This window comes from Xyrauchen texanus, chromosome 1, assembly GCF_025860055.1.
Source record: "Xyrauchen texanus isolate HMW12.3.18 chromosome 1, RBS_HiC_50CHRs, whole genome shotgun sequence".
Taxonomy (NCBI): Eukaryota; Metazoa; Chordata; class Actinopteri; order Cypriniformes; family Catostomidae; genus Xyrauchen; species Xyrauchen texanus.
Genome location: NC_068276.1, coordinates 37,484,365 through 37,509,342, shown reverse-complemented (window position 1 = coordinate 37,509,342; position 24,978 = coordinate 37,484,365). Strand labels below are relative to the sequence as shown.

At 39.3% G+C, this 24,978-nt stretch overlaps 1 protein-coding gene across 3 annotated transcripts in view; it reads right to left on the bottom strand.

Moving 5' to 3' along the window:
* LOC127627403 (receptor-type tyrosine-protein phosphatase N2-like) overlaps positions 1-24,978 on the bottom strand; it is a 301,164-nt gene that overhangs the window by 181,840 nt on the left and 94,346 nt on the right. For 2 of the 3 annotated variants that reach the window (XM_052103780.1, XM_052103942.1), the window contains 2 exons: positions 17,215-17,332; positions 16,866-17,010 (listed from right to left, as the gene is read on the bottom strand). In XM_052103780.1, the coding sequence (XP_051959740.1) occupies positions 16,866-17,010; positions 17,215-17,332 (263 nt within the window). The remainder of the gene's footprint in view (positions 1-16,865; positions 17,011-17,214; positions 17,333-24,978) is intronic. The other variant, XM_052103859.1, reaches the window with a different exon arrangement.

Here is a 24,978-nt window from a genome sequence, read left to right as displayed (position 1 = left end):
CTTCATCAGCCAAATAGCAATGGGCAATGCACCTACGTGTATTTCCACAGATAATTAGGGATGACTTCAAAGACTATATCACCATGGCTCATACAAATTATTTGTGTTTAAACATTTGCCCCCCACACTTTCTTAGTTAACTAATTTAAACTATGATTTGTTCTACACATAAATAACAAGGTAGGAATGTAACGGTTTCAAGGTTTCACAATATACCTCGGTTTTAAAATGGACGGTTATCATTGTTTCATTTCATTTATTTATTTATAAAGCACAAATAAATACAAACAAAAGTTGACCACTGTGCTGTGCAGAACCGTGGTTTCAAAATCATACCATTGAAATCTTCTCATTGACAGCATTGCATGAATATAAATAAATTTTTTCAGAACTTTTCTAAAATCCAAATCGGTTTAATTAAGACAAAATCTGTGACATTTACAGCATCATATAAACTTGGGGAGATAAAATAAATATTTAATTGCACCTTCCTCATGTTGCATTCAACTGTCACTCAATTTTAAAGGTGACGTGCAGGTGTCACAACTGCAGCGCATCACGAGCACATCAGAAATGCAGCACGAGCAGAGAGTGTCTTGATGTTCACTATAACTGATGTTCGTTTTACCCATATAACTAGGTAACACTTTATAATAACTAGAAGGTATAAAGTGTTTGTAAAGCATTAGTTTATAGTCAGTTGATCATTTATAAATTATTGTTCCAACATTTATAATCTACAAACAAATAATTTGTTATACGTTTTATATGCACTGTAGCAAATTATTTATTATTGTTTTTTAAGTTCATTTATAGGCAGTTTGATAATGTTTATATTTAACACGAACAAGGAATGAATTTACATTTTACTTAATTAATGTATTTGTTACTGTTGTAGTAACACTTACTGTTAAAGCAATTGTTAATTAATATATAGGTCGTAATAAAGTATTGGTTAATTGCTAACTAAGCATTTTGCAAAACCTAATCTAAAGTGAGAACTGTATATGCCTAATTAAACATTTATTAAACATCCATTACTCTGAAACTTGGTTGTGAAATAACCATCTCCACAGCACCTCAATCACAAAGGCTCAAAACAGACACTAAAGCTTAACAAAACAAAAAAAAAAAAAAAAACGGCCACAACACAAATGTATAGGTATAATACTGAGAGAGGAAAATCCACAGTTTATTAAAATATCCTCTAATTGCTGAAACCCCACATTAGCATGTTCCTTTATGAGCAGACTTGTTCTCATTATGCCAATTAAAATGACTGTTTAATTCAGTTTCACCAGTGGACCTATAAATATTTCATTAAATTTAATCCGATTCCAGAAGGAAAGTCCCACAAAAATCCCACTACATTTTGTGCACGCACAATGGAAACAGCTAACAAGTCACCACAGTCACATGACAGTGATGAAATGACAAAAATAAATTAAATTAAATTAAATTAAATTAAATAAACAGGAAATAGCATGTAACAGTATACTATTGACTTTAAATTATATTTTGCCAATTCAGCGTCTATTAAACTGCATTACTGAATATTACTGAAGCATTTACATTATCGACAATTCTTATTAACAAACACACCGTAGCAACTTGGTACATTCTAGTGATGTGTCGTTCATGAACGATTCGTTCATTTTGAACGAATCTTTAATATGACTCGGGACTACCGAGTTGTCTCAGAGAGTGATTCGTTCATTTTGTGTTGACCGCGCATGCGCGCAACATCGCATAAGGTACATGAAGTCATAAATGATTAGTTCATCTTTCGCGAGTCTTCGGGTTCGGCCGGGTCCGAGTCTTTCGTTCTTCCTGTCAGTCCCATAGAGACTATGCTGTCAGTACCGGAAAGAGAAATGATTAGTTCGTCTCTTCGGTTTCGAGTCGTTCGTTCTTCAAGTCAGACTCACAGACTGACAGGAAGAACGAAAGACTCGGACCCGGCCGAACCCAAACCCGAAGACTCGAGAGTCGAGACTTGAACTAATCATTTATCTTTCCGGATCCGGACCGGTATGCTGCATGTGCATGCAGTCAGTGAGTGCATTGGCTGCTGTGTCACACCACACGGCCCACACACAGACACTGACGAGTCGACATCGACAACTAAGTATTTTTAACGTTTTGAAGTTCGAACCCGATGACACAAGAGGCGGAGAAAAATGAGGTGAGGTGAACTAACTGCAATAGCTTAAACTTAAGACTCAATTAATAAATTAACATTTCGGTTTCTTATAAATTGGCTTTGGCTGCATTACCCTATAGTTTATTTTTATTTATTTATTTCAAATTGAATCAACATTTTCGTAAGTAGACTACTTGATGTTTTGTGCTATTTAACATGACATTTAATTATATTCTGCTGAAATGAACGAAATGAACGAAATGACTCGAAAAAAGATTCGTTCATTTTGCTGAATGAGACTCAAAGATCCGAGTCAGTAAAATGATCCGAACTTCCCACTACTAGTACATTCAGTAGTCTTCATCTCTTACTCTCTCAACTAATACCTACTTTTCGACAGTGCCGCCTAGTGGTAGAATGTAGCATACATATAGAGATAGAACACAACATCTCCCTTTTCTGTAAAAGATTACACACTCATAAAATAAGTGTTAGCGGTAAAGAGCAGAGCAAAATAAGGCAAGACTTTAGTTGTCTTATACTGTAGAACTAAACAAAATGATACCCATATTTCCTAGGTAGAATTAACACAGAATATTGTTAATAAAGTAACTTTACATAAGGCACATTAAACATGTAACAGTGCACCTAAGTGTAAACATAAGAATTACCCGTCGCTTAACATATTAAATGGTGTCTAGGGCATAATCAGTATTATTCTAACTTTAACAATCAACCATCTCTGTTTCTAATTTTTAAGTTACAGCATGACATAGTCCTTATACCAATTAGGCTTGTATTTAACATGTGGCTGTTCTTTAGAGAGGTCAGGAATGACTCGGTTGTCAGAGTGTGGCAGGCTAGATGTGTCACATTCTTGTTCAGCCACAGAGGAAAAGCGAGCAAGGTGAGATGCATTCCAAATCTTCCCATCACTTAGTAAGAAAGAGTTTGGCCCCACTCTCGTTCTCACAATTACTGGGTGAGTGAATCTGGGGTGTGCTTTAGGTACATGCTGAGGTTTTCTTATTACACTTTGATTACACTAGTTTGGACCCAACTTTTTGTCAATTTGTCACCAACTTTAATAACCCATCACCCAATATACATAGTCTGGGGCAGAATTACATTTTTGTCTCACAGATACATTCAGATACAAAACCTCACAGATACATTTCTGGACTGTTACCCAGAATTCTTGAATCTTAGCGCAAAACCATAGGCATGGGCTATGTCTCCATCCTCCAACTGACATCGCCAGCATGTCATTTTTGGGTATTCAGATAAGTTTAAGACATCATTAGAGACTATAAGGGTCTACTTTTATTTGTGTACACTCACAATCACAACAAAATCTTGTGCTTTTGTAAAATAAAGAAAATAAAAAGGGTGAGCTTTCAGCAGTCTCTGTGTTCACAAGCATATTTCAGAAACACGTCACTAAAATTAACTGGAGCAAATTCTTATCACACAATCATGAAACAAATGTCTAAAGAAAGCTTAAAATGTCTACTTTTAAATAAAACAATTCAAATTTAAAACAAATGTTCTCCTGCAATGTAATCTGTATGAAACAAAGCAATGTACATGTTTCAGCTGGCTGAGCTCATTGTAGCTAATGTGATCAAACCCACAAGCAGAACACGCCATTCATACGCTAATGTGCTGAGACAATCAACGCAAATGTACACGCCCCCGACGGTGAGGTTTAATATAAACACAACACAACTCAACTTTTCTGCATGTTTGTAATGATACACAGGCGATTAAACTTCAGGATATTAAGGAAGAGTTAACATTTTCCTTAGAAGAAGAGCGGGACTCCGATGAACATTTGTATTTTGAAGAGAGACTTGATCCAGCTGAGGATACAATTTCGGACGAGTAAGTCATTTAGTTTTCATTAGCTGACATGCTATTTTATATAAACTTGTACATATTTTACTAGTAGAACTGTTTCCAGACTTGCCAGACAGGATTCAGAGTATTGAAATTTGAAATATGTCCTAATAAGCAAGATTTAGTTACATTTAAATGCTGTTTTGGCTAAAGCAGGTATTTAAATTGTATGCTGTATAATATAAATATGGTATGTAATATGAAATGATATAAAAATAATATGAATGTTTAGATTACATTTTATCTAGTGTTTATAATGCCTCATTATCATCAACTAAGCTTGTGCTTGCAAATATGTGTTCAGGTTAAATTAGTAAAATGCACTTTAAATATGCCCATATTAGAAAATCAGCATATTATAATGATTTCTGAAGGATCATTTGACACTGAAGACTGCAGTAATGATGTTGAAAATTCAGCTTTGATCACAAATGGCCTTTTACAATATATTTAAATAGAAAATAATTATTTTAAATTGTAAAAATACTTCAGAATATCAATATTGTTTCTGTTTTTTGGATCAAATAAATCCAGTCTTGGTTGAGTAGAAGAGACTTCTTTTAAAAAGTAGTGTAGGTCTAAAATTAAGTAATGTCTTTATGTAAAGAAAATGTATAGTCAGATTTATTCTTTTAACGTAAAACTTGATTTTGATCATTAAGTCTCCTCACATTCATTCTCTATCCCTCATTGATAGGCCCAGGGGAGGGTCTTTTGTCTCTCAGGTGTGAATTACAATCCATATTCATGATCATTCATGCCTCTCAACACTAAAATTGTCTTACAAAAGTTAAATTACTATATTGTTTTGTATGAATGAGTGATCAAGATGGTTTTCACATCATTTTGAAGCAAAAACTCTAGGCTACAAGATCCAGTTCTCAAAAGGCTTGTGGACAAATGTTTAGTATGTGTTATATGGCCTTATTTCAGTGACTTAAAATTTTCGTTTTTTCAAAAACCATGCATAAATGTTATTTTCTAAAAAATACAAACTTGTACACACATGTTGCTCACATATTATTGTAGCCCAGTTTGTGCTGAATACAGTGTTATCAGACTTTAGCCATTAATATGTTTTTAAGCAAATGAAAAAAGCACAAATGTCAAGGCATGTCAAAACTTCTCCAGGGCCCAAAATACCCTCAGACCCCAGAGGGTTAAGGCATTTATTTACCTAATTTGGCATAATGGTTTCATTATGTTCTTTCCATGGTGTTGACGCATTATGAGGACTACATATAATCTGTGTTTTTATGCAAGTCCTATTTATATTTGAACATGTATTTTGCTATGAGTAAATGGAATCCAGAACCCAGCTACTCTTTTTATAATGTCTGGATTTACAGTTGAAGTCAAAAGTTTAAATACACTGTGGTTGAAGTAATTAAAACTCATTTTTTAACCACTACACAGATTTAATATTAGCAAACTATAGATTTGGCAAGTCGTTTGAGACATCTACTTTGTGCATGACATGAGTAATTTTTCCAACAATTGTTTACAAACAGATTGTTTCACTTTTAATTGACTATATCAAAATTCCAGGTGGTCAGAAGTTAACTGTGCCTTTAAGCATCTTGGAAAATTAAATACAATTATGTAAAACCTTAGACAATTAGCAATTTAGCTTCTGATATGAGGTGTACTGAACTGAATGTGTACCTGTGGATATATTTTAAGGCTACCTTCAAACTCAGTTCCTCTTTGCTTGACATCATGGGAAAACCAAAAGAAATCAGCCAAGACCTCAGAAAAAATTTTTGTGGACCTCCACAAGTCTGGTTAATCCTTGGGAGAAATTTCCAAATGCCTGAAGATACCACACTCATCTGTACAAACAACAGTATGCAAGTATAAACACCATGGGACCACCCAGCCATTATACCGCTCAGGAAGGAGATGCATTCTGTCTCATAGAGATTAACATAATTTGGTGCAAAATGTCCAAATCAATCCCAAAACAACAGCAAAGGCCCTTGTGAAGATGCTGGAGGAGACAAGTAGGTAGACAGGGTAGACAAGTATCCATATCCACGGTAAAACAAGTCCGATATTGATATAACCTGAATGGCTGCTCAGCAAAGAAGAAGCAAATGCTCCAAAACCACCATAAAAAGCCAGAATACAGTATGCAAGTGCACATGGTGACACAGATTTTACTTTTTGGAGAAATTTCCTCTGGTCTGATGAAACAAAAATGTAACTTTTTGCCCATAATGACCATCATAAAGTTTGGAGGATAAAGGGTGTGGCTTGCAAGCCGAAGAACACATTCTTAACCATGAAACATGGGGATGGCAGCGTCATTTTGTGGGGGTGCTTTGCTGCAGGAAGGACTGGTATACTTCACAAAATGGATGGCATCATGAGAAAGGAAAATTATGTGGATATATTGAAGCAACAGCTCAAGACATCAGCCATGAAGTTAAAACTCAGTCGCAAATGGGTATTCCAAATGGACAATGACCCCAAGCATACCTCCAAAGTTGTGGCAAAATGGCTTAAGGACAACAAAAGTTAAAGAATTGGAGTGGCCATCACAAAGTCTTGACCTCAATCTGATAGAATTGGAGATGAGCAGGAATGGTTTTTTTCATTATTTAATTGTTGTTGTTGATGTTTTTTCAACAGGCAAAGATGTGCAGTTGTGTTATTCTCTATACAAGTGGAATAATCAATGTCACTTAGCATTCCCATGGCGACACTGATTCTGCAAGCTGAGTGACAGCCTATACACCCCCCCCCACCCACCCACCAACGAGAGAGGAAAGAGTGGTAAATACCAATGGACGATCCGCGCATTGGTATCCTTCATGCGGTGAACCCATTGGAGTGGGGCATGGTCAGAACAGAAGGCGATAGATAGGCGATATAATACAAATAGTATTAGAGGGTGAGGACCACCCATTTGATCACCATGCACTCTTTCTCGATTGTGCTGTACCTAGTCTAGGGGGGGGGTGGGGGGTAAGTCAGACTGGAGTTTTCCCTGGTCTGAATCGGGTGGTGGGTGTATGTGACGAGGAGGAGGGCGTGGACAGGCCGAGAGGATGCACGCCTGGCGCTGAGTTGTCCAATCAGCGGGAGAGAGATAAAAGTAGGAGCCAGGGATGCCAGAGAGAGAGAAAGAGAGAAAGAGACTTTTGTTTATCTTAAGTCTTCGTAGGTGTTATATTAAAAGTCTGTTGATTGTTATCCGGTTCCTGCTTCCTCCTTTCCCGAACAAGTAGCGATCTGTTACACGTCTAATATTATCAAAAGAACTACGACCACGAATAAACCCCACTCGATCTATATGTATAATAGATGTAACTAGAATGTACATTTCCTGAAGAAAATGTGAGTGGTGCTTGCAGTGGCAAACTCGTCAAATAGCATGTTATAACTTGAAAAGAACTAAAATTGTGGTCATAAATAAATCAACCCAGAAGTCTCTACATTTTTCTGATGCAGAGATATGTGATTTGTTACTCGGTTGCTAGGGTAACCCCATCTGGTTGTTATGCAGTTACCAAGGTAATACAATACATGGCTCCTTTCCATCCTGAGTGAAATAAGTCAACCCGGAAGTCTCTACTATTTTCTGGTGCAGAGTTATGTGATTTGTTACTCGGTTGCTAGGGTAACCCCATCTGGTTGCTAGGCAGTTACCATAGTGATACTAATCATGGCTCCTTTCCATCCTGATTGAAATAAATCAACCCAGAATTCTCTGCGATTTTCTGGTGTAGAGATATGTGATTTGTTACCCGGTTGCTAGGGTACTCTGTTTAGTTGCTAGGGAGTGGCTTGGCAACTGCCATTCATGAAACTCCAAAGGCTGCTTGTAAGTATGAATGATATAAACCAACTCCCATGCCTCTGTGACATTCAGAATGGAAGATATCACTCTATGTATTGTGGTTGCTATGGTGCTCGACAATGGTTTCTAGGGAGGGGCTAGGAAGTGTTGAGGTGATTCATGATTGGCTGTTTGCTGCCCTGAGTCAAACGAGACCACCCTTGTGTTTCTATGACACTTCTATCCGGAGATATCCCTTTGATGTCTTTCATTAGAAGTGTATGGGACTTGTTGCTAAGGTGCTCTAAATGGTTGCTAGGGCGTGGCTTGATAGCTTCACAATGATCCCGAGAGACTGATTGGTCATCTGAGTAAAATGAGCCTGCCCCATTGTGTCTATGACACTGTGATCCAGAGCTATGTTCAATAAAAAATCCCTATGCGATATCATTTCATGGGCCGTCCTACACCATTGTAAGTCAATGGGGGCAACTTTGGGCAGCTCCTGCCCCCCAGGGGTGCAACTTTTACCCCATATTGAGGTATGCTCTTACAGAGGCTGCCAGCCTCTTCAAATGTGGCAAATCACACGTTTCTGCGAAATCCTCGCTCGGAGCTGTGACACGTCAAAGTTTGTCGCAATGTTAAGTCTATGGGATTTTTCGGCCGCTTTTTTGCCCCTAGGGCAAACACCGTACCCCCGATTGCTTATAAAAGTCATAGCACACGTGTCCTCAATAGGCCGTTCGATTTGACACCTCATTCGTGGGTCTACGCCAAACGGTACGGGACGAGTTAGGTGCCGAAGTTTTGTACGGAGATATAATAATAACTAGATAGGTACATTTCCTGAAGAAAATGTGAGTGGTGCTTGCCGTGGCAAAACTCGTAAAATAGCATGCTTGAAAAGAACAAAAATTATGGTCATAAATAAATCAATCCAGAAGTCTGTATGATTTTCTGGTGCAGAAATATGTGATTTGTTACTCGGTTGCTAGGGTAAGCCCATGTGGTTGCCATGCAGTTACCAAGGTAATACAATACATGGCTCCTTTCCATCCTGAGTCAAATAAGTCAACCCGGAAGTTTCTACGTTTTTCTGATGCAGAGATATGTGATATGTTACTCTGTTGATAGGGTAACCCCTCCTTGTTGCTAGGCAGTTACCATAGTGGTTATAATGAAGTGTCTTTGCCATCCTGATTGAAATAAACCAACCCAGAAGTCCCTATGTTTTTCTGATGCAGAGATATGTGATTTGTTACTCGGTTGCTAGGGTAACCCCATGTGGTTGCTAGGCAGTTACCATAGTGATACTTATCAAGTGTCCTTGCTATCCAGAGTAAAATCAGTCAACCAGGAAGTCTCTACGATGTTCTGATCCAGAGATATGTGATTTGTTATTTGGTTGCTAGGGTAACCCCATCTGGTTGCTAGGCAGTTACCATAGTGATAGTAATCAAGTCTCCTTGCCATCCTGATTGAAATAAATCAACCCAGAAATCCCTATGTTTTTCTGATGCAGAGATATGTGATTTGTTACTCGGTTGCTAGGGTAACCCCATGTGGTTGCTAGGCAGTTACCATAGTGATACTTATGAAGTCTCCTTGCCATCCTGAGTGAAATAAACCAACCCAGAAATCTCTACGTTTTTCTGATGCAGAGATATGTGATTTGTTACTTGGATGCTAGGGTAACCCCATGTGGTTACTAGGCAGTTACCATAGTGATACTAATCAAGTCTCCTTGCCATGCTGATTGAAATAAGTCAACCCGGAAGTCTCTATGTTTTTGTGATGCAGAGATATGTGATTTGCTACTCGGTTGCTAGGGTAAGCCCATCTGGTTGCTAGGCAGTTACCATAGTGATACAAATGAAGTGTCCTTGCCATCCTGATTGAAATAAGTCAACCCGGAAGTCTCTACTGTTTTCTGATGCAGAGATATGTGATTAGTTACTCGGTTGCTAGGGTAACCCCATCTGGTTGCTAGGCAGTTACCATAGTGATACTAATGAAGTCTCTTTGCCATCCTGATTGAAATAAGTCAACCCGGAAGTCTCTACATTTTTGTGATGCAGAGATATGTGATTTGTTAGTGGGTTGCTAGGGTAAACCCATGTGGTTGCTAGGCAGTTACCATAGTGATACTAATGAAGTCTCCTTGCCATCCTGATTGAAATAAGTCAACCCGGAAGTCTCTACGTTTTTGTGATGCAGAGATATGTGATTTGTTACTTGGTTGCTAGGGTAACTTCATCTGGTTGCTAGGCAGTTACCATAGTGATACTAATGAAGTCTCCTTGCCATCCTGATTGAAATAAGTCAACCCGGAAGTCTCTACGTTTTTGTGATGCAGAGATATGTGATTTGTTAGTCGGTTGCTAGGGTAACCCCATCTGGTTGCTAGGCAGTTACCATAGTGATACTAATCAAGTGTCCTTGCCATCCTGATTGAAATAAGTCAACCCGGAAGTCTCTACGTTTTTCTGATGCAGAGATATGTGATTTGTTACTCTGTTGCTAGGGTAACCCCATCTGGTTGCTAGGCAGTTACCATAGTGATACTAATCAAGTCTCCTTGCCATCCTGATTGAAATAAATCAACCCAGAAGTCTCTCTGATTTTCTGGTGCAGAGATATGTGATTTGTTACTCGGTTGCTAGGGTAACCCCATCTGGTTGCTAGGCAGTTACCATAGTGATACTAATGAAGTGTCCTTGCCATCCTGATTGAAATAAATCAACCCAGAAGTCTCGTATGATTTTCTGGTGCAGAAATATGTGATTTGTTACTCGGTTGCTAGGGTACTCTGTTTAGTTGCTAGGGAGTGGCTTGGCAGCTGCCAATCATGAATCTCCAAAGGCTGCTTGTCAGTATGAATGATATAAACCAACTCCCATGCCTCTGTGACATTCAGAATGGAAGATATCCCTCTATGGATTTTGGTTGCTAAGGTGCTCGACAATGGTTGCTAGGGAGGGGCTAGGAAGTGTTGAGGTGATTCATGATTGGCTGTTTGCTGCCCCGAGTCAAACGAGACCACCCTTGTGTTTCTATGACACTTCTATCCGGAGATATCCCTTTGATGTGTTTCATTAGAAGTCTATGGGACTTGTTGCTAAGGTGCTCTAAATTGTTGCTAGGGCGTGGCTTGATAGCTTCACAATGATCCTGAGAGACTGATTGGTCGTCTGAGTAAAATGAGCCCGCCCCCTTGTCTCTATGACACTGTGATCCAGAGCTATGTTCAATACAAAATCCCTATGCCATTTCATTTCATGGGCCGTCCTACACCATTGTAAGTCAATGGGGGCAACTTTGGGCAGCTCCTGCCCCCCAGGGGTGCAACTTTTACCCCATATTGAGGCATGCTCTTACAGAGCCTGCCAGCCTCTTCAAATGTAGCAAATCACACGTTTCTGCGAAATCCTCGCTCGGAGCTGTGATGCGTCAAAGTTTGTCGCAATGTTAAGTCTATGGGATTTTTCGGCCGCTTTTTTGCCCCTGGGGCAAATACCATACCTCGATACGCTTATAAAAGTCATAGCACACGTGTCCTCAATAGGCCGTTCGATTTGACACCTCATTCGTGGGTCTACGCCAAACGGTGCGGGACGAGTTAGGTGCCGAAGTTTTGTACGGAGATATAAAAATAAAAATAAAAATAATAAGTATGTGAGATTACAATAGTGATGCTTTGCAAGCACCACTAACTAGATAGGTACATTTCCTGAAGAAAATGTGAGTGGTGCTTGCCGTGGCAAAACTCGTAAAATAGCATGCTTGAAAAGAACAAAAATTATGGTCATAAATAAATCAATCCAGAAGTCTGTACGATTTTCTGGTGCAGAAATATGTGATTTGTTACTCGGTTGCTAGGGTAAGCCCATGTGGTTGCCATGCAGTTACCAAGGTAATACAATACATGGCTCCTTTCCATCCTGAGTCAAATAAGTCAACCCGGAAGTCTCTACGCTTTTCTGATGCAGAGATATGTGATATGTTACTCTGTTGCTAGGGTAACCCCTCCTTGTTGCTAGGCAGTTACCATAGTGATTATAATGAAGTGTCTTTGCCATCCTGATTGAAATAAACCAACCCAGAAGTCCCTATGTTTTTCTGATGCAGAGATATGTGATTTGTTACTCGGTTGCTAGGGTAACCCCATGTGGTTGCTAGGCAGTTACCATAGTGATACTTATCAAGTGTCCTTGCTATCCAGAGTAAAATCAGTCAACCAGGAAGTCTCTACGATGTTCTGATCCAGAGATATGTGATTTGTTATTTGGTTGCTAGGGTAACCCCTCCTTGTTGCTAGGCAGTTACCATAGTGATTATAATCAAGTGTCTTTGCCATCCTGATTGAAATAAACCAACCCAGAAATCCCTATGTTTTTCTGATGCAGAGATATGTGATTTGTTACTCGGTTGCTAGGGTAACCCCATGTGGTTGCTAGGCAGTTACCATAGTGATACTTATGAAGTCTCCTTGCCATCCTGAGTGAAATAAACCAACCCAGAAATCTCTACGTTTTTCTGATGCAGAGATATGTGATTTGTTACTTGGTTGCTAGGGTAACCCCATCTGGTTGCTAGGCAGTTACCATAGTGATACTAATCAAGTCTCCTTGCCATGCTGATTGAAATAAGTCAACCCGAAGTCTCTATGTTTTTGTGATGCAGAGATATGTGATTTGCTACTCGGTTGCTAGGGTAAGCCCATCTGGTTGCTAGGCAGTTACCATAGTGATACAAATGAAGTGTCCTTGCCATCCTGATTGAATTAAGTCAACCCGGAAGCCTCTATGTTTTTCTGATGCAGAGATATGTGATTAGTTACTCGGTTGCTAGGGTAACCCCATCTGGTTGCTAGGCAGTTACCATAGTGATACTAATCAAGTCTCTTTGCCATCCTGATTGAAATAAGTCAACCCGGAAGTCTCTACGTTTTTGTGATGCAGAGATATGTGATTTGTTAGTGGGTTGCTAGGGTAACCCCATCTGGTTGCTAGGCAGTTACCATAGTGATACTAATGAAGTCTCCTTGCCATCCTGATTGAAATAAGTCAACCCGAAGTCTCTACGTTTTTGTGATGCAGAGATATGTGATTTGTTACTTGGTTGCTAGGGTAACTCCATCTGGTTGCTAGGCAGTTACCATAGTGATACTAATGAAGTCTCCTTGCCATCCTGATTGAAATAAGTCAACCCCTGAAGTCTCTACGTTTTTGTGATGCAGAGATATGTGATTTGTTAGTCGGTTGCTAGGGTAACCCCATCTGGTTGCTAGGCAGTTACCTTAGTTATAATAATCAAGTGTCCTTGCCATCCTGATTGAAATAAGTCAACCCGGAAGTCTCTACGTTTTTCTGATGCAGAGATATGTGATTTGTTACTCTGTTGCTAGGGTAACCCCATGTGGTTGCTAGGCAGTTACCATAGTGATAGTAATCAAGTCTCCTTGCCATCCTGATTGAAATAAATCAACCCAGAAGTCTCTCTGATTTTCTGGTGCAGAGATATGTGATTTGTTACTTGGTTGCTAGGGTAACCCCATCTGGTTGCTAGGCAGTTACCATAGTGATACTAATGAAGTGTCCTTGCCATCCTGGTTGAAATAAATCAACCCAGAAGTCTGTAGGATTTTCTGGTGCAGAAATATGTGATTTGTTACTCGGTTGCTAGGGTACTGTGTTTAGTTGCTAGGGAGTGGCTTGGCAGCTGCCAATCATGAATCTCCAAAGGCTGCTTGTCAGTATGAATGATATAAACCAACTCCCATGCCTCTGTGACATTCAGAATGGAAGATATCCCTCTATGGATTTTGGTTGCTAAGGTGCTCGACAATGGTTGCTAGGGAGGGGCTAGGAAGTGTTGAGGTGATTCATGATTGGCTGTTTGCTGCCCCGAGTCAAACGAGACCACCCTTGTGTTTCTATGACACTTCTATCCGGAGATATTCCTTTGATGTGTTTCATTAGAAGTCTATGGGACTTGTTGCTAAGGTGCTTTAAATTGTTGCTAGGGCGTGGCTTGATAGCTTCACAATGATCCTGATTGACTGATTGGTCGTCTGAGTAAAATGAGCCTGCCCCCTTGTCTCTATGACACTGTGATCCAGAGCTATGTTCAATACAAAATCACCATGCAATTTCATTTCATGGGCCGTCCTACACCATTGTAAGTCAATGGGGGCAACTTTGGGCAGCTCCTGCCCCCCAGGGGTGCAACATTTACCCCATATTGATCAAACAGAGCCTGCCAGCCTCTTCAAATGTAGCAAATCACACGTTTCTGCGAAATCCTCGCTCAGAGCTGTGATGCGTCAAAGTTTGACTCAATGTTAAGTCTATGGGATTTTTCGGCTGCTTTTTTGCCCCTGGGGCAAATACCATACCCCCGATCGCTTATAAAAGTCATAGCACACGTGTCCTCAATAGGCCGTTCGATTTGACACCTCATTCGTGGGTCTACGCCAAAAGGTGCGGGAAGAGTTAGGTGCCGAAGTTTTGTACGGAGATATAAAAATAAAAATAAAAATAATAAGTATGTGAGATTACAATAGTGATGCTTTGCAAGCACCACTAATAAGAAGAAAAATAATTATGTGAGATTACAATAGTGATGCTTTGCAAGCACCACTAATTACTCTAGTTAATTGATTAGTGAGAATTGTAGACACATTTTTCACACACATATATACTATAACTTTTACACTCATTTAGGTCTTTATCTTTTTAAAAATGAGACTGATCAGGGCTTATGTCATGGTTGGCGACAATCCAAAGTTCCTTAATGACTCTTCTAGCACTAAATAAACTTCTAGCATACAACATAATATTCTGTGGCAAAACCATATGGCCCCAGTGTCTTACCTGTTGGCAAGCCTTTAATTACCTCAACAAGTTCCTTCAAAGTAATATCTGAGTCAAGAAAGTCTTTTTGATCACTAGTTAATTTAGGGAGTTCTAATGGCTCATCGAAGTTTTTAATATCCTTATCGGTAGACACCGAACGATACAGATCAAAATAGAATTCTTTAAAGGCTTTATTAATATCTGTGGCAGAAGTAAATATATTGCTTCCAGAAGATTTCACTGAAGCAATGGTGGAAAAAACTCTCTGATTTATGTATCTGGCAAGTTGTTTTCCTGCTTTGTCCCCCGACTCAAAATATGTCTGTCTTGCAATGAGTAACCAAAACTCTACCTTCTGTGACAAAATAGTATTACATATACTTTAGCTGAGTCAACTCTCTTAGACCACTGGATGACTATGAATTCCTATGCTTTGATCTTTTTAATGAATGGGGCATATTGCATGATGCACCCCCTAAGAACTGCCTTAAGCACCTCCCATGCCATGCCTACAGAGGACACTGAGGAACAATTGGTTTCTACATAAACATTGACTTCTGTCTTTAACATTTGTTGAAATGCTGGGTCCTGCAGAAGGGATGTATTAAAGTGCCATCAATATGATTTTCTTTTCGTTATATGCGGCAACATCTCCAAAGCATGATCTGAAACTAAAATATTCCCAACTGAGCATTCAGTGGTATATGGAATAAGTGACTTAGATTTATTAAAAAAAAAAATCTGTTCAAGAGAAAATCTTATGAACTGATGAAGAAAAGGTGTAGTCTCTCCCAAATGGATTCAGGAGTCTCCAAATGTCTGTAATACCAAGATTTTTAAACATCCTCTGTAGTATAAATGTTGCTCTAAAGGGTCTATACACTTTGCATCACTATGATCAAGGTCTCCACTCAAAACCATATCATGAAGGATCCAAGCTGTTTGTAACTTTCCCTCAAGATCTACACCGATCAGCCACAACATTAAAAACACCTTCCTAATACTGTGCAGGTCCCCCCAAAACAGAGCCAACCAGCATCTCAGAATAGCTTTCTTCTCACCACAAGTGTACAGAGCGGTAATCTGAGTTAACGTAGACTTTGTCAGGTCGAACCAGTCTGGCCATTCTCTGTTGACCTCTCATCTACAAAGGCATTTCTGTCCACAGCACTGCTGCTCACTGGATGATTTTTGTTTTTGTCACCATTCGGAGTAAATTTTAGAGACTGTTATGTGTGAAAATCCCAGGAGATCAGCAATTACAGAAATACTCAAACCAGCCTGTCTGGCACCAACAATCATCCATGCGATTATCTAATCAGTCAATCATGTAGCAGAAGTGCAGTGCATACAATCATGCAGATATGGGTCATGACCTTCAGATAATGTTTACATTAACACAGAATGGGTAAAACAATGTGATCTCAGCAATTTGGACCCTGGCATGATTGTTAGTGCCAAATGGGCTGGTTTGAGTATTTCTGTAACTGCTGATCTCCTGGAATTTTCATGCACAACAGTCTCTAGAATTTACTCTGATTGGTGCAAAAAACAAAAAGCATCCAGTGAGCAATAAAGGCTGTAGCCTTTAGCCTCCTTGTTAGAGCACCCGCCTCCCATGCCAGAGACCTAGGTTCGAGTCACGTACGGAGCGGGTAGAACAAAAGTGTCACATTGGTGCCGTGACCTGGATGGGAGTGAAGTTTAGGGGGTTGAGTGTACCGGGAGCCAGCTGGTAGATAGCTGGGCAGTGTGTAACACCTCACTCTCCTGACCTCAAGAGGTGCACCAGTGACTGATGGCTGTAGCCTTTAGCCTCCTTGTTAGAGCACCCGCCTCCCATGCCAGAGACCTAGGTTCGAGTCCTGTACGGAGCGGGTACAACAAATGCGTCACATCTGCCCAGACGTAAACCTCTTACTTGCCATGTGTCTTGACTAAACTCTAAAATGTGCACTGTTTACAAAACTGGACTTTATTTGTCAAACTTGCATCTGCAAATGAGGGGACTCTTTATGGAGATTGAAAAACTCATCCAGTCATGCTTGTGTCTACCTGTGTCTATTTAAAACAATCTACTGGTATAGGGTGACCTGAGATCGCCTGTGTTGAGTTTTGACATATTTTGATATGTCCTTCAAAGTAAAATGGCTTATACTAAATTCAAAGAAGAGCTCACCTTCCAAAGGATTTGCTGCCCTTGAGGACTTTGTTTCAAGGAGGCCACATGAGAAGGCAGTAAACCGAACTCCTGTAGGTACCTCTGCAGTGTCCTGCTAAGTTCTTCTTTCTGAGCCTTAATCTTCCTGTCAGGATTTAGAACTCTGTTTGAAATACAGGTACATTTTTATAAACACATACACAGTCCTTAAAACACAAAATCTGCTTATATCAAATTATCTGCCATATTAAATTTTTTTATTTTATAGATATTGAAACTGAATTGGTTAACAGAACACAACAACAACAAAAACAAAAATTCCTGTAAACCTTATTGTCATGGCCACTTTCAGGTTATAGAAGCTCACCTGGATTTGCCTGTGAAATGAGGAAAGGTGTTTGTATATCCTCCAAGAGTAACCTTGGATAGCTGAGAGAGCTCTCTTGAGATTACCTCCTGAGTTGTGTCATCCTGCCAAGTATATCCTGTAATAAAAAGGACAGAGAGAACCACAAACTACCATAAACATAAACTAATAGGATTATATTAATAAGAAACCCTGCTAACACCTTGAATCCCTTACATTTAAAACAATATTAAAAAAAGACTCAACAAGAGATAAATTATTTTAAGTCGGTATAATGCTTCCCATTTGGTTGTTAAGCATTATTTTACCAGGCATTAGACCTTTAAATACTTTAATGTTGTTATTCTAACTATTCACATTAATTAGTCCACATCTTTACTAAAGACTTGCATAGTACTCTGAAGAATTTGTGTGGGTACCCCACATATGCAGGAATCTATCTTCTTGAAATTGTCTTTTATTCAGTCACCTGACTTTACAGTTTACAAAATGCCATCCTGAGACGAATGTTAAAATTGTGGCTTAGGTGAAACCCATGTGCAAAACCCAAACACCAACAACCATCCATGCCCTCTCACCAATAAAGAATCTCACCAACAGGGCTAAGATTCACAAGCAAACCAATAATCTACCATCTCACCCGCCATCTTCTACTTTTTATAATAATAATAATAATAACACCGTAGAAATGGATTCCAGGGAGGAGAAAGATCAAAAGAAAACACCAAGCTGACAAGTCAAATACCAATTTGTGATTTGTATGCAAGGATGTATTCAGAAAATGTGTTTGTCCACCTATCATGCAAATGTCACCCAATCAGACATACTTGAGATTATTCACCACACTAAGGGACACAGGTATGCAGCGATTGAATGTCTGGATGGGAGGAATGGTATTAACCAGACACAGGTGTATAGGAACGAATTATCTGAAGAGCATCTTCTTAAGCCCCTATAGATGTGACCTAATTAGCCTTCTACAAGCCTCTAACACTCAGTCGTCCTGTAAACCTGATGACTGGGGTTGAGGAGGTAAGGCTGAAAAATATAAATCTCTTATTGACATATCTCTAAGAATGTCTAGGCTACTTATGTAACCCCCGTTCCCTGATGGAGGGAACAAGAAGTTGTGTCAATTGTAGTGACACAAGGGGTTTCTTTCGGGAGCCTTAGATTCCTCTGAATATGAAAAAGGCCAATGCCAAATAAGCAAACAGAAATTGCATGTCCCATCCCCGGACATAAGGGTATAAAAGACGGGGATCGTGCAACTGTTCAGTTAGGTTCTGCACTTAGTAGCAAGGTTCGGCCATTACAGCGGCTTGGTACAGTGTTGTGGCACCTCGCTCCCTCCATCAGGGAACGGGGGTTACACTAGTAACCTAGACATTCCCCTTCTGTCACTCACTCGATGTTGTGCCTATTGTAGTGACACAAGGCATCCCTATTCAATAGCACCACCTACACTGAACCGTGTTATGTGATCTGCTGATGCTGGTGCAGAAAGCTGTAGCGTGTCAAGGAACATGTGCGTCAGACTGCACGTAACCTCCCCCAACGCCCCACTATGACGTCATATTGTTTTTATTAAGTTCCCGGCATCCAACCAAGGATTTTCCCTTGAAGCGTGGGAAGAAGCGACGTGCGGCTGGGTGTAGTCCGGCGCCGAGGTAAGATGTGTTGGATGGCCTTCGTCTGCTTTTTCACTGCGGAAAACTGCCGGTCTCAGAGTGGGCGAGCAGACCTGAAGGTGGCAGTCGAGTCCTCAGCGTCAGATGCCGCGACACTCTCCGATCTAGTGGCGATATTCTCATCCAGTTTGGGGGGTCTGAAGGAGACATCGAACTGGCTGTGGGGTGAGCTGGTCTCACATTGGGCCCGGACAGAAGCAAACGAGCGTGCAGGGGGGCGGATGGTCCGCAGGGATTTACCCGGAGAAACTGTGCCCACCAAGATCCCCAAATCACCTCCATTGCCAGCCGCGTCGGCCTTAATCCCGTGGAAAGAAGGCGCGACGTGGTGGCGGCTTGAGTAGTGTTTCCTTTAAGGAAGGAAAGCCGTGACCGCAACGTTGCCATGGTCACACTCTCGCAATGAGAACATGAACCATTCATAAACGCTGCCTCAGTGTGATCGCAGCCCATACACGTGAGGCAGCATACATGACCAGAAGCGGAGAGATATCTATCACATCCAGGAACTACACAAAGGTGAAAAGGCTTTTCTTGAAAAAGACGTGTCTTTAAAAAGACATTCAACGCCAATGTGTAAACACTTTTAGAGAAAATATACTCTTTTAGGAAATGCTGTCGAAGCGCCCAGGGGCGTGGACTGCACTGGCATTCAGAGAAGGGAGAAAGCCGCAGATAATGTGCCATAGGATCCAACAGCAATGCCCTTAGAGGTGAGTGGAACAGTAGTGAGTGTCTCAGCTCGCAGATCACACAACCGCTCGGCTACAAAGAAAGAATCTGACTGAACAGATGCACGATCCCGCCTTTTATAGCCGTATGTCCGGGGCGGGACATGAAAATTCTGTTCGCCAATTTGGCATTGGCCTTTTTCATATTCAGAGGTATCCGAGGCACCCGAAAGAAGCCCTTTGGGCCACTACAATGGACACAACGTCGAGTGAGTGACAGAAAGGGAAAGGGAGAATACATATCATGGGCTTATAGTGTGGCCAGATCCAATTGAAACAGCACAGTTGTATATGATTTGCTAAAATCTGTGGATTATACACAACATAGCAAATAAAAAGCAGGTGTGAGGGAATGAACAATAGTCTTACCTTCCTGTCACCCATGAAAAGTGGCACCCTTTTGCCACAGCAAGAGTCCACCTCATTAGGTGTTGGAAGGAGCCTGATAAAATGTGCTTTTTCTAATTAGGAGCCTGGCCACTGATGTCGCTGCTATTAAAAAGTGTGTGTGTTTGTGTGTGTGTTTGTGTGTGTGTGTGTGTGTGTGTGTGTGTGTGTGTGTGTGTGTGTGTGCTTTCCATATATATTGCATTTTGGATAACAGAGTAAGAAAGGAAAAGAGGATTCAATGATCTTTAAAGTATTCAAATTCCTTTCAGCCTTTAGATTGTTTGCGTAGGTGTTCAGAAAGGTGTTATTTGAAAGTGTGTTATTTTTGTTACCACATTTCAAAATGTTTATGGATTTGGAAGTAAACTATATCGTAAAATTCTGTAGCAGTGTATGGGAAACCACAGCAAATATTATTTTTGTTATTCCATATAATCCAACAGCAAATAAAATAAAAAAAACAAGCAAAAAACATCCTCTACTATGTTTCCACGACTCCTTCCAAAAGATTATGGCAGTCATATATCAATCACTTCCTCAGCAACTGTATTTGGAACCTCAATGCAGAAGTGGTGACAATTTTTTTTTTATGGCAGTGTAATATATTACAAATAATAATGTTATAAATGTTAACTTAATAATAAAAAAAATGAAAATATAGAAAACAAAGTGCTAAACAAAGTGGAAACACATCATCAGTTAAAAGAGTGCATATGGTTTAGTGACTCTAGTGGTACAGAAATTTCACACTGTATCTTTAACTAGTTGATTTAGCTCAGGTGCCTGTTAAGGTCATTTGTGAATATATGTGTCTCAATGCTCACAACAGCACTTCTGAAACAGAAGAACATGTGCTGTATGATGCTTGATATTTATTCAGGGCATTGATCAAAACTGTGATCATAAAAATTCCCATGATTCCCACGAGGCATGATAATTTTTGAAACAAGATTAACAAGATTTTTCTTCATTCAAAACAGAACAATTATCAGCTGAACAATTACAGAATGGTCATTCATTCAACAAATACTAATGAACAGATTCATATTTTTCTCCATTTTTCTCCAATAAGTCTCCATTGTTATCCTGAATATTGATTCCTAGACATTCAACACTGCAAGCTTCATTAATACTATTTCACACTCACAATCAAGGATGCGGACTACTAATTTTCCCTATCCAAAAATGTCAAAAGGTCATCTAAACCTCTTTTGCCTCCTACACGCAAGGCCGATCTACCGCAAAGCCATTCATTGCCCCAAAAGCTTCCAAAATGGAAGACACTGCAGCAATGAAGGCTGTTTACCACTAGTCAAACATCTGTTAAGCAAAGCATTTAGGAATTCCTCAGGAGAGAGCTTGGAGACAGATTATGACTGTCTGGCAGACTTGAGTAAAGCTTGAACAAATTTATGTGAACTTTGCTGCAGAGGAGCAGATGCAGAGAGAAATAATTTGATATTCATAAACCCTCTATGGAGGAGTGAACAGCCATGAGCTCTGTAGAAACTATTGACATTTACTTTACTGAACACCACTTGTGGGGATTTATAAAATAAAAAGACATTCCTTAAAACTAAATGCATGTAATTATATTTAAACAAAATAGTGAATTTTATTCTCAGGATTGTTTATTCAAATGTTTTTGTAAATATGCAATCACACAATGAAAAAATGTGCACAAGTTTGGATGACGTTTGCTATGTTAAAGCACAGATAAAACAAATTAACAATGATCTGTGTACAGTTGTGGAATGATGGCAGTTTAGAAATACTGTTTTACCAGACCTTCTGAGAATTAATTTTGTGTATCCAGGACAGATGAGCAAATAAAAAATAAATAAAAAAATGTAGCACTGGTTATTTGCACAAAGTTTTTTTGTTCTGCTGCTGGTTACCATAGTAGCACAGTTTGTGCCAGTTGAAGATTTGCCTTGTTAAAATGTTCTGTTTCAGTTCAAACTCTAAAGTTTGTGTGTGAATAATGTTCATAATGTTAAAATTCTGAGCTCCACCAGAAACTGTTTAGCAGAGATGGGCCACTTCTTTTAAAATGAATGAGAGAAACTGTAACGCCCAACTGAGAACCTCTAGCGCCCAATTGTTAACGGATGCAGAAAGGAAGTCCCGCCTTACAGGTAAAAGAGCCAATCACATTTTAGATACAGATCGCCATCTCAGTCATCTCGTGAATGTGCATGAGCATTAACTATACAAGAAAATTGTGTATTTTAGGGTAATCTGAGGTAAAGAAGGACAACGTATGATACAAGATTTGTCATATTTTACTGCTGATTTGAAATTTATTATTTGATTGTAATTTTGACCAACCATTTTTGAGATTTCGGTGTTCCCCCTTTCAAGTAGATAGGAGCTGCACTGGCATGACTGGAAATAGTCTCCTGGGAGCATTTCAAAGATGGCCAACAATGGATTGACTTGCTAGAAAGACATTGGCTCCACATAAAATATTTGAAATGGATCTACAGCTCAACACTTACAGCTCACATCTTACATAATGAGAGCGAATTTACACATCTAATACAGTATTAGTAACTATATTACTTTATATTAAGCATTACTGTGGAAAAAAAATAAAGAACTGGTTGTAAAGCAAATAACTTTCTTCCTGCCGTACTGTCGGCATCCTCTCTTTTTCTTTCTATCTCACTCTATCCCACACAAAAATAACCGCACAGATGTCATGAGGGTTTTAATAATGAACAGTTTTTTCCCCAGGCAGTGAGATTCCTCAATAGCCATTGACCACTCTCACTGTCCTGAGGAGCATAACTCCTATTCCCTCTCCCCCCTCCACATAATTTTAGTTAAATGGACTAATGTATTTCTTTAGGCTCAGTCCCTTAAATTACGCTGCTGTTTACCCAAGTTCACCTAGTGTTATGTTTACAATGTGCGAGTTATTACTTATATCAGTTTTGCCTATTAATCGGTACCAATAACAGATTTCTGGATCGGTTATCTGCAGAAATCCACACCGATAGTTTTTCCCTATTGCATCCGGTGCTGGAGCGGCTGGGAAGGGTCTGTTGTCATTATACAGTATGAGAGCAGCGTGTTTGTTTTGACATGTGAGTCTGCACTCTGCATGGAGCAGAACACTTCAGATGCGGATTTAAAACATTAACAAAGAAAAGGTATGTATACAGTACACTACAGTACATGTTGTCATAACATTATAAAGTAATTCATTTGTTGACTAGATGCTGCATTAGAAGAGAACAGCAGTATGTTTGCTGACAAGGCTGAGAGGACGCTAACATTAAAGCTAACCTCAAGCGGTTAAAACAATGTGACAAAAATACATGCAAGTCCTACCCAAATATTTAAATGTCACGATTGTTACCATCTATTACCGTCTGTTTGCATTAGTTTATATCCAGATGGTCACGTTTATCCATTCGTTATACAGCTAAGTTGCATATTTAAAGCTAGTGATGTGAGAAAGCAAATTAATATCTTCATGAAGCCGAGAGAAACCTATAAACAAATCAGAAATGCATCTGATTTCAATTTAAAAAATTTATACTCACTGTAATACGATGACCTCAGATCGATCACATGCTTGTGCTAAAATAGGCTAGACACAGCACAACAAATATAGTTTAACAGAAAGCAGGTGTCTCAAGATGCTTTAAAGTTCTTCATAATCAGACACATCATCTAAAAAAACAGACCTCCTGCACGAGACGCTGAATAAACCAAAACAAAGGGAAACAAAGATGCTAGTCAAGCTTGCATTTACATAGAAAAACAAATGGGTGGTTCTGTGTATACAGCCCCTTACAGTTGGAGGTCTTTGGCCATTGTGTCTTGCTCTCTTATGAGCATTTCTCAGATTAAGCAATGAGTTGTTTAAATGCTTTGTCAGGAAAGATGTTCAACTTGGAAATGTGTGTCTCAAGATCCTCACATTCGGTAGCAGTCTGTTGTGTTCTGTCTGTTTGAACAGCCCCTGGCCAGGGTTCAAAGTCTGAGCTGCTTCACCAACGAGTTCAGCCGAATACCACTACTATCTGTGAATATTGCTACTCTACATACAACTGTACTGAATAAAAAACAATGTGTTATAGCAGTTATAGTGAAGATGGAGTCTGGAGTAGTAGGAATCAGTGCAAGTGTGAACTTTCGTTTTCCCCCCTCATTTTACTTTTGACTTAACATTTGAGAATATGGACAACTAAAACTTTTGATTTATTTATTTTATGAACATTAGTTGAAAATGAAATGCTCTGTTTAAACAGCCCAGTTAGGACAATTTTAAAATCAGCTGATTTTTGAATTTGAATATTAGTTCATATATATATATATATTAATATTTATTTAATTTTAAAAAGTACAATACCTTTGAATGGTTCAGTCAATACGGTTTATTTTTGTAATAAAGTTTTACTTTGAGTGTTATTTTTCATTCAGTATCAATTTTAAAATCGATCAGTTGATTAATCGGTTATCAGCAGGTACTGCCCAACTTAGTTATCAGTAAAATTCACTATCAGTCATCCTCTATGTATGTGACGTTCATGATCATTTGCACTTTATAAATGAACTGCAATATAGTGCATTGCACTATATTTTCTCTTCACTGTGTGAATTCCAAGTTGGAATCTACACTGGCTAAAGATTTTGATGTTTATGAAGGAAATGTATACTTTAATTCACCAAAAAGTGGCATTCAACTGATCACAAAGTACAGTCAGGACATTACTGATGTAAAAAACAGCACCATCACCATTTGAAAAAGTAACATTTGATCAAATGTAGACAGGCCCCATTTCCAGCAGCCATCACTCCAACAACTTATCCTTGAGTATTCATGCTAAATTGCTAATTTGGTACTAGAAAATCACTTGCCATTATATCAAACACAGTTGAAAGCTATTTGGTTTGTAAAATGAAGCTTAACATTGTGTTTGTTTTTGAGTTGCCAC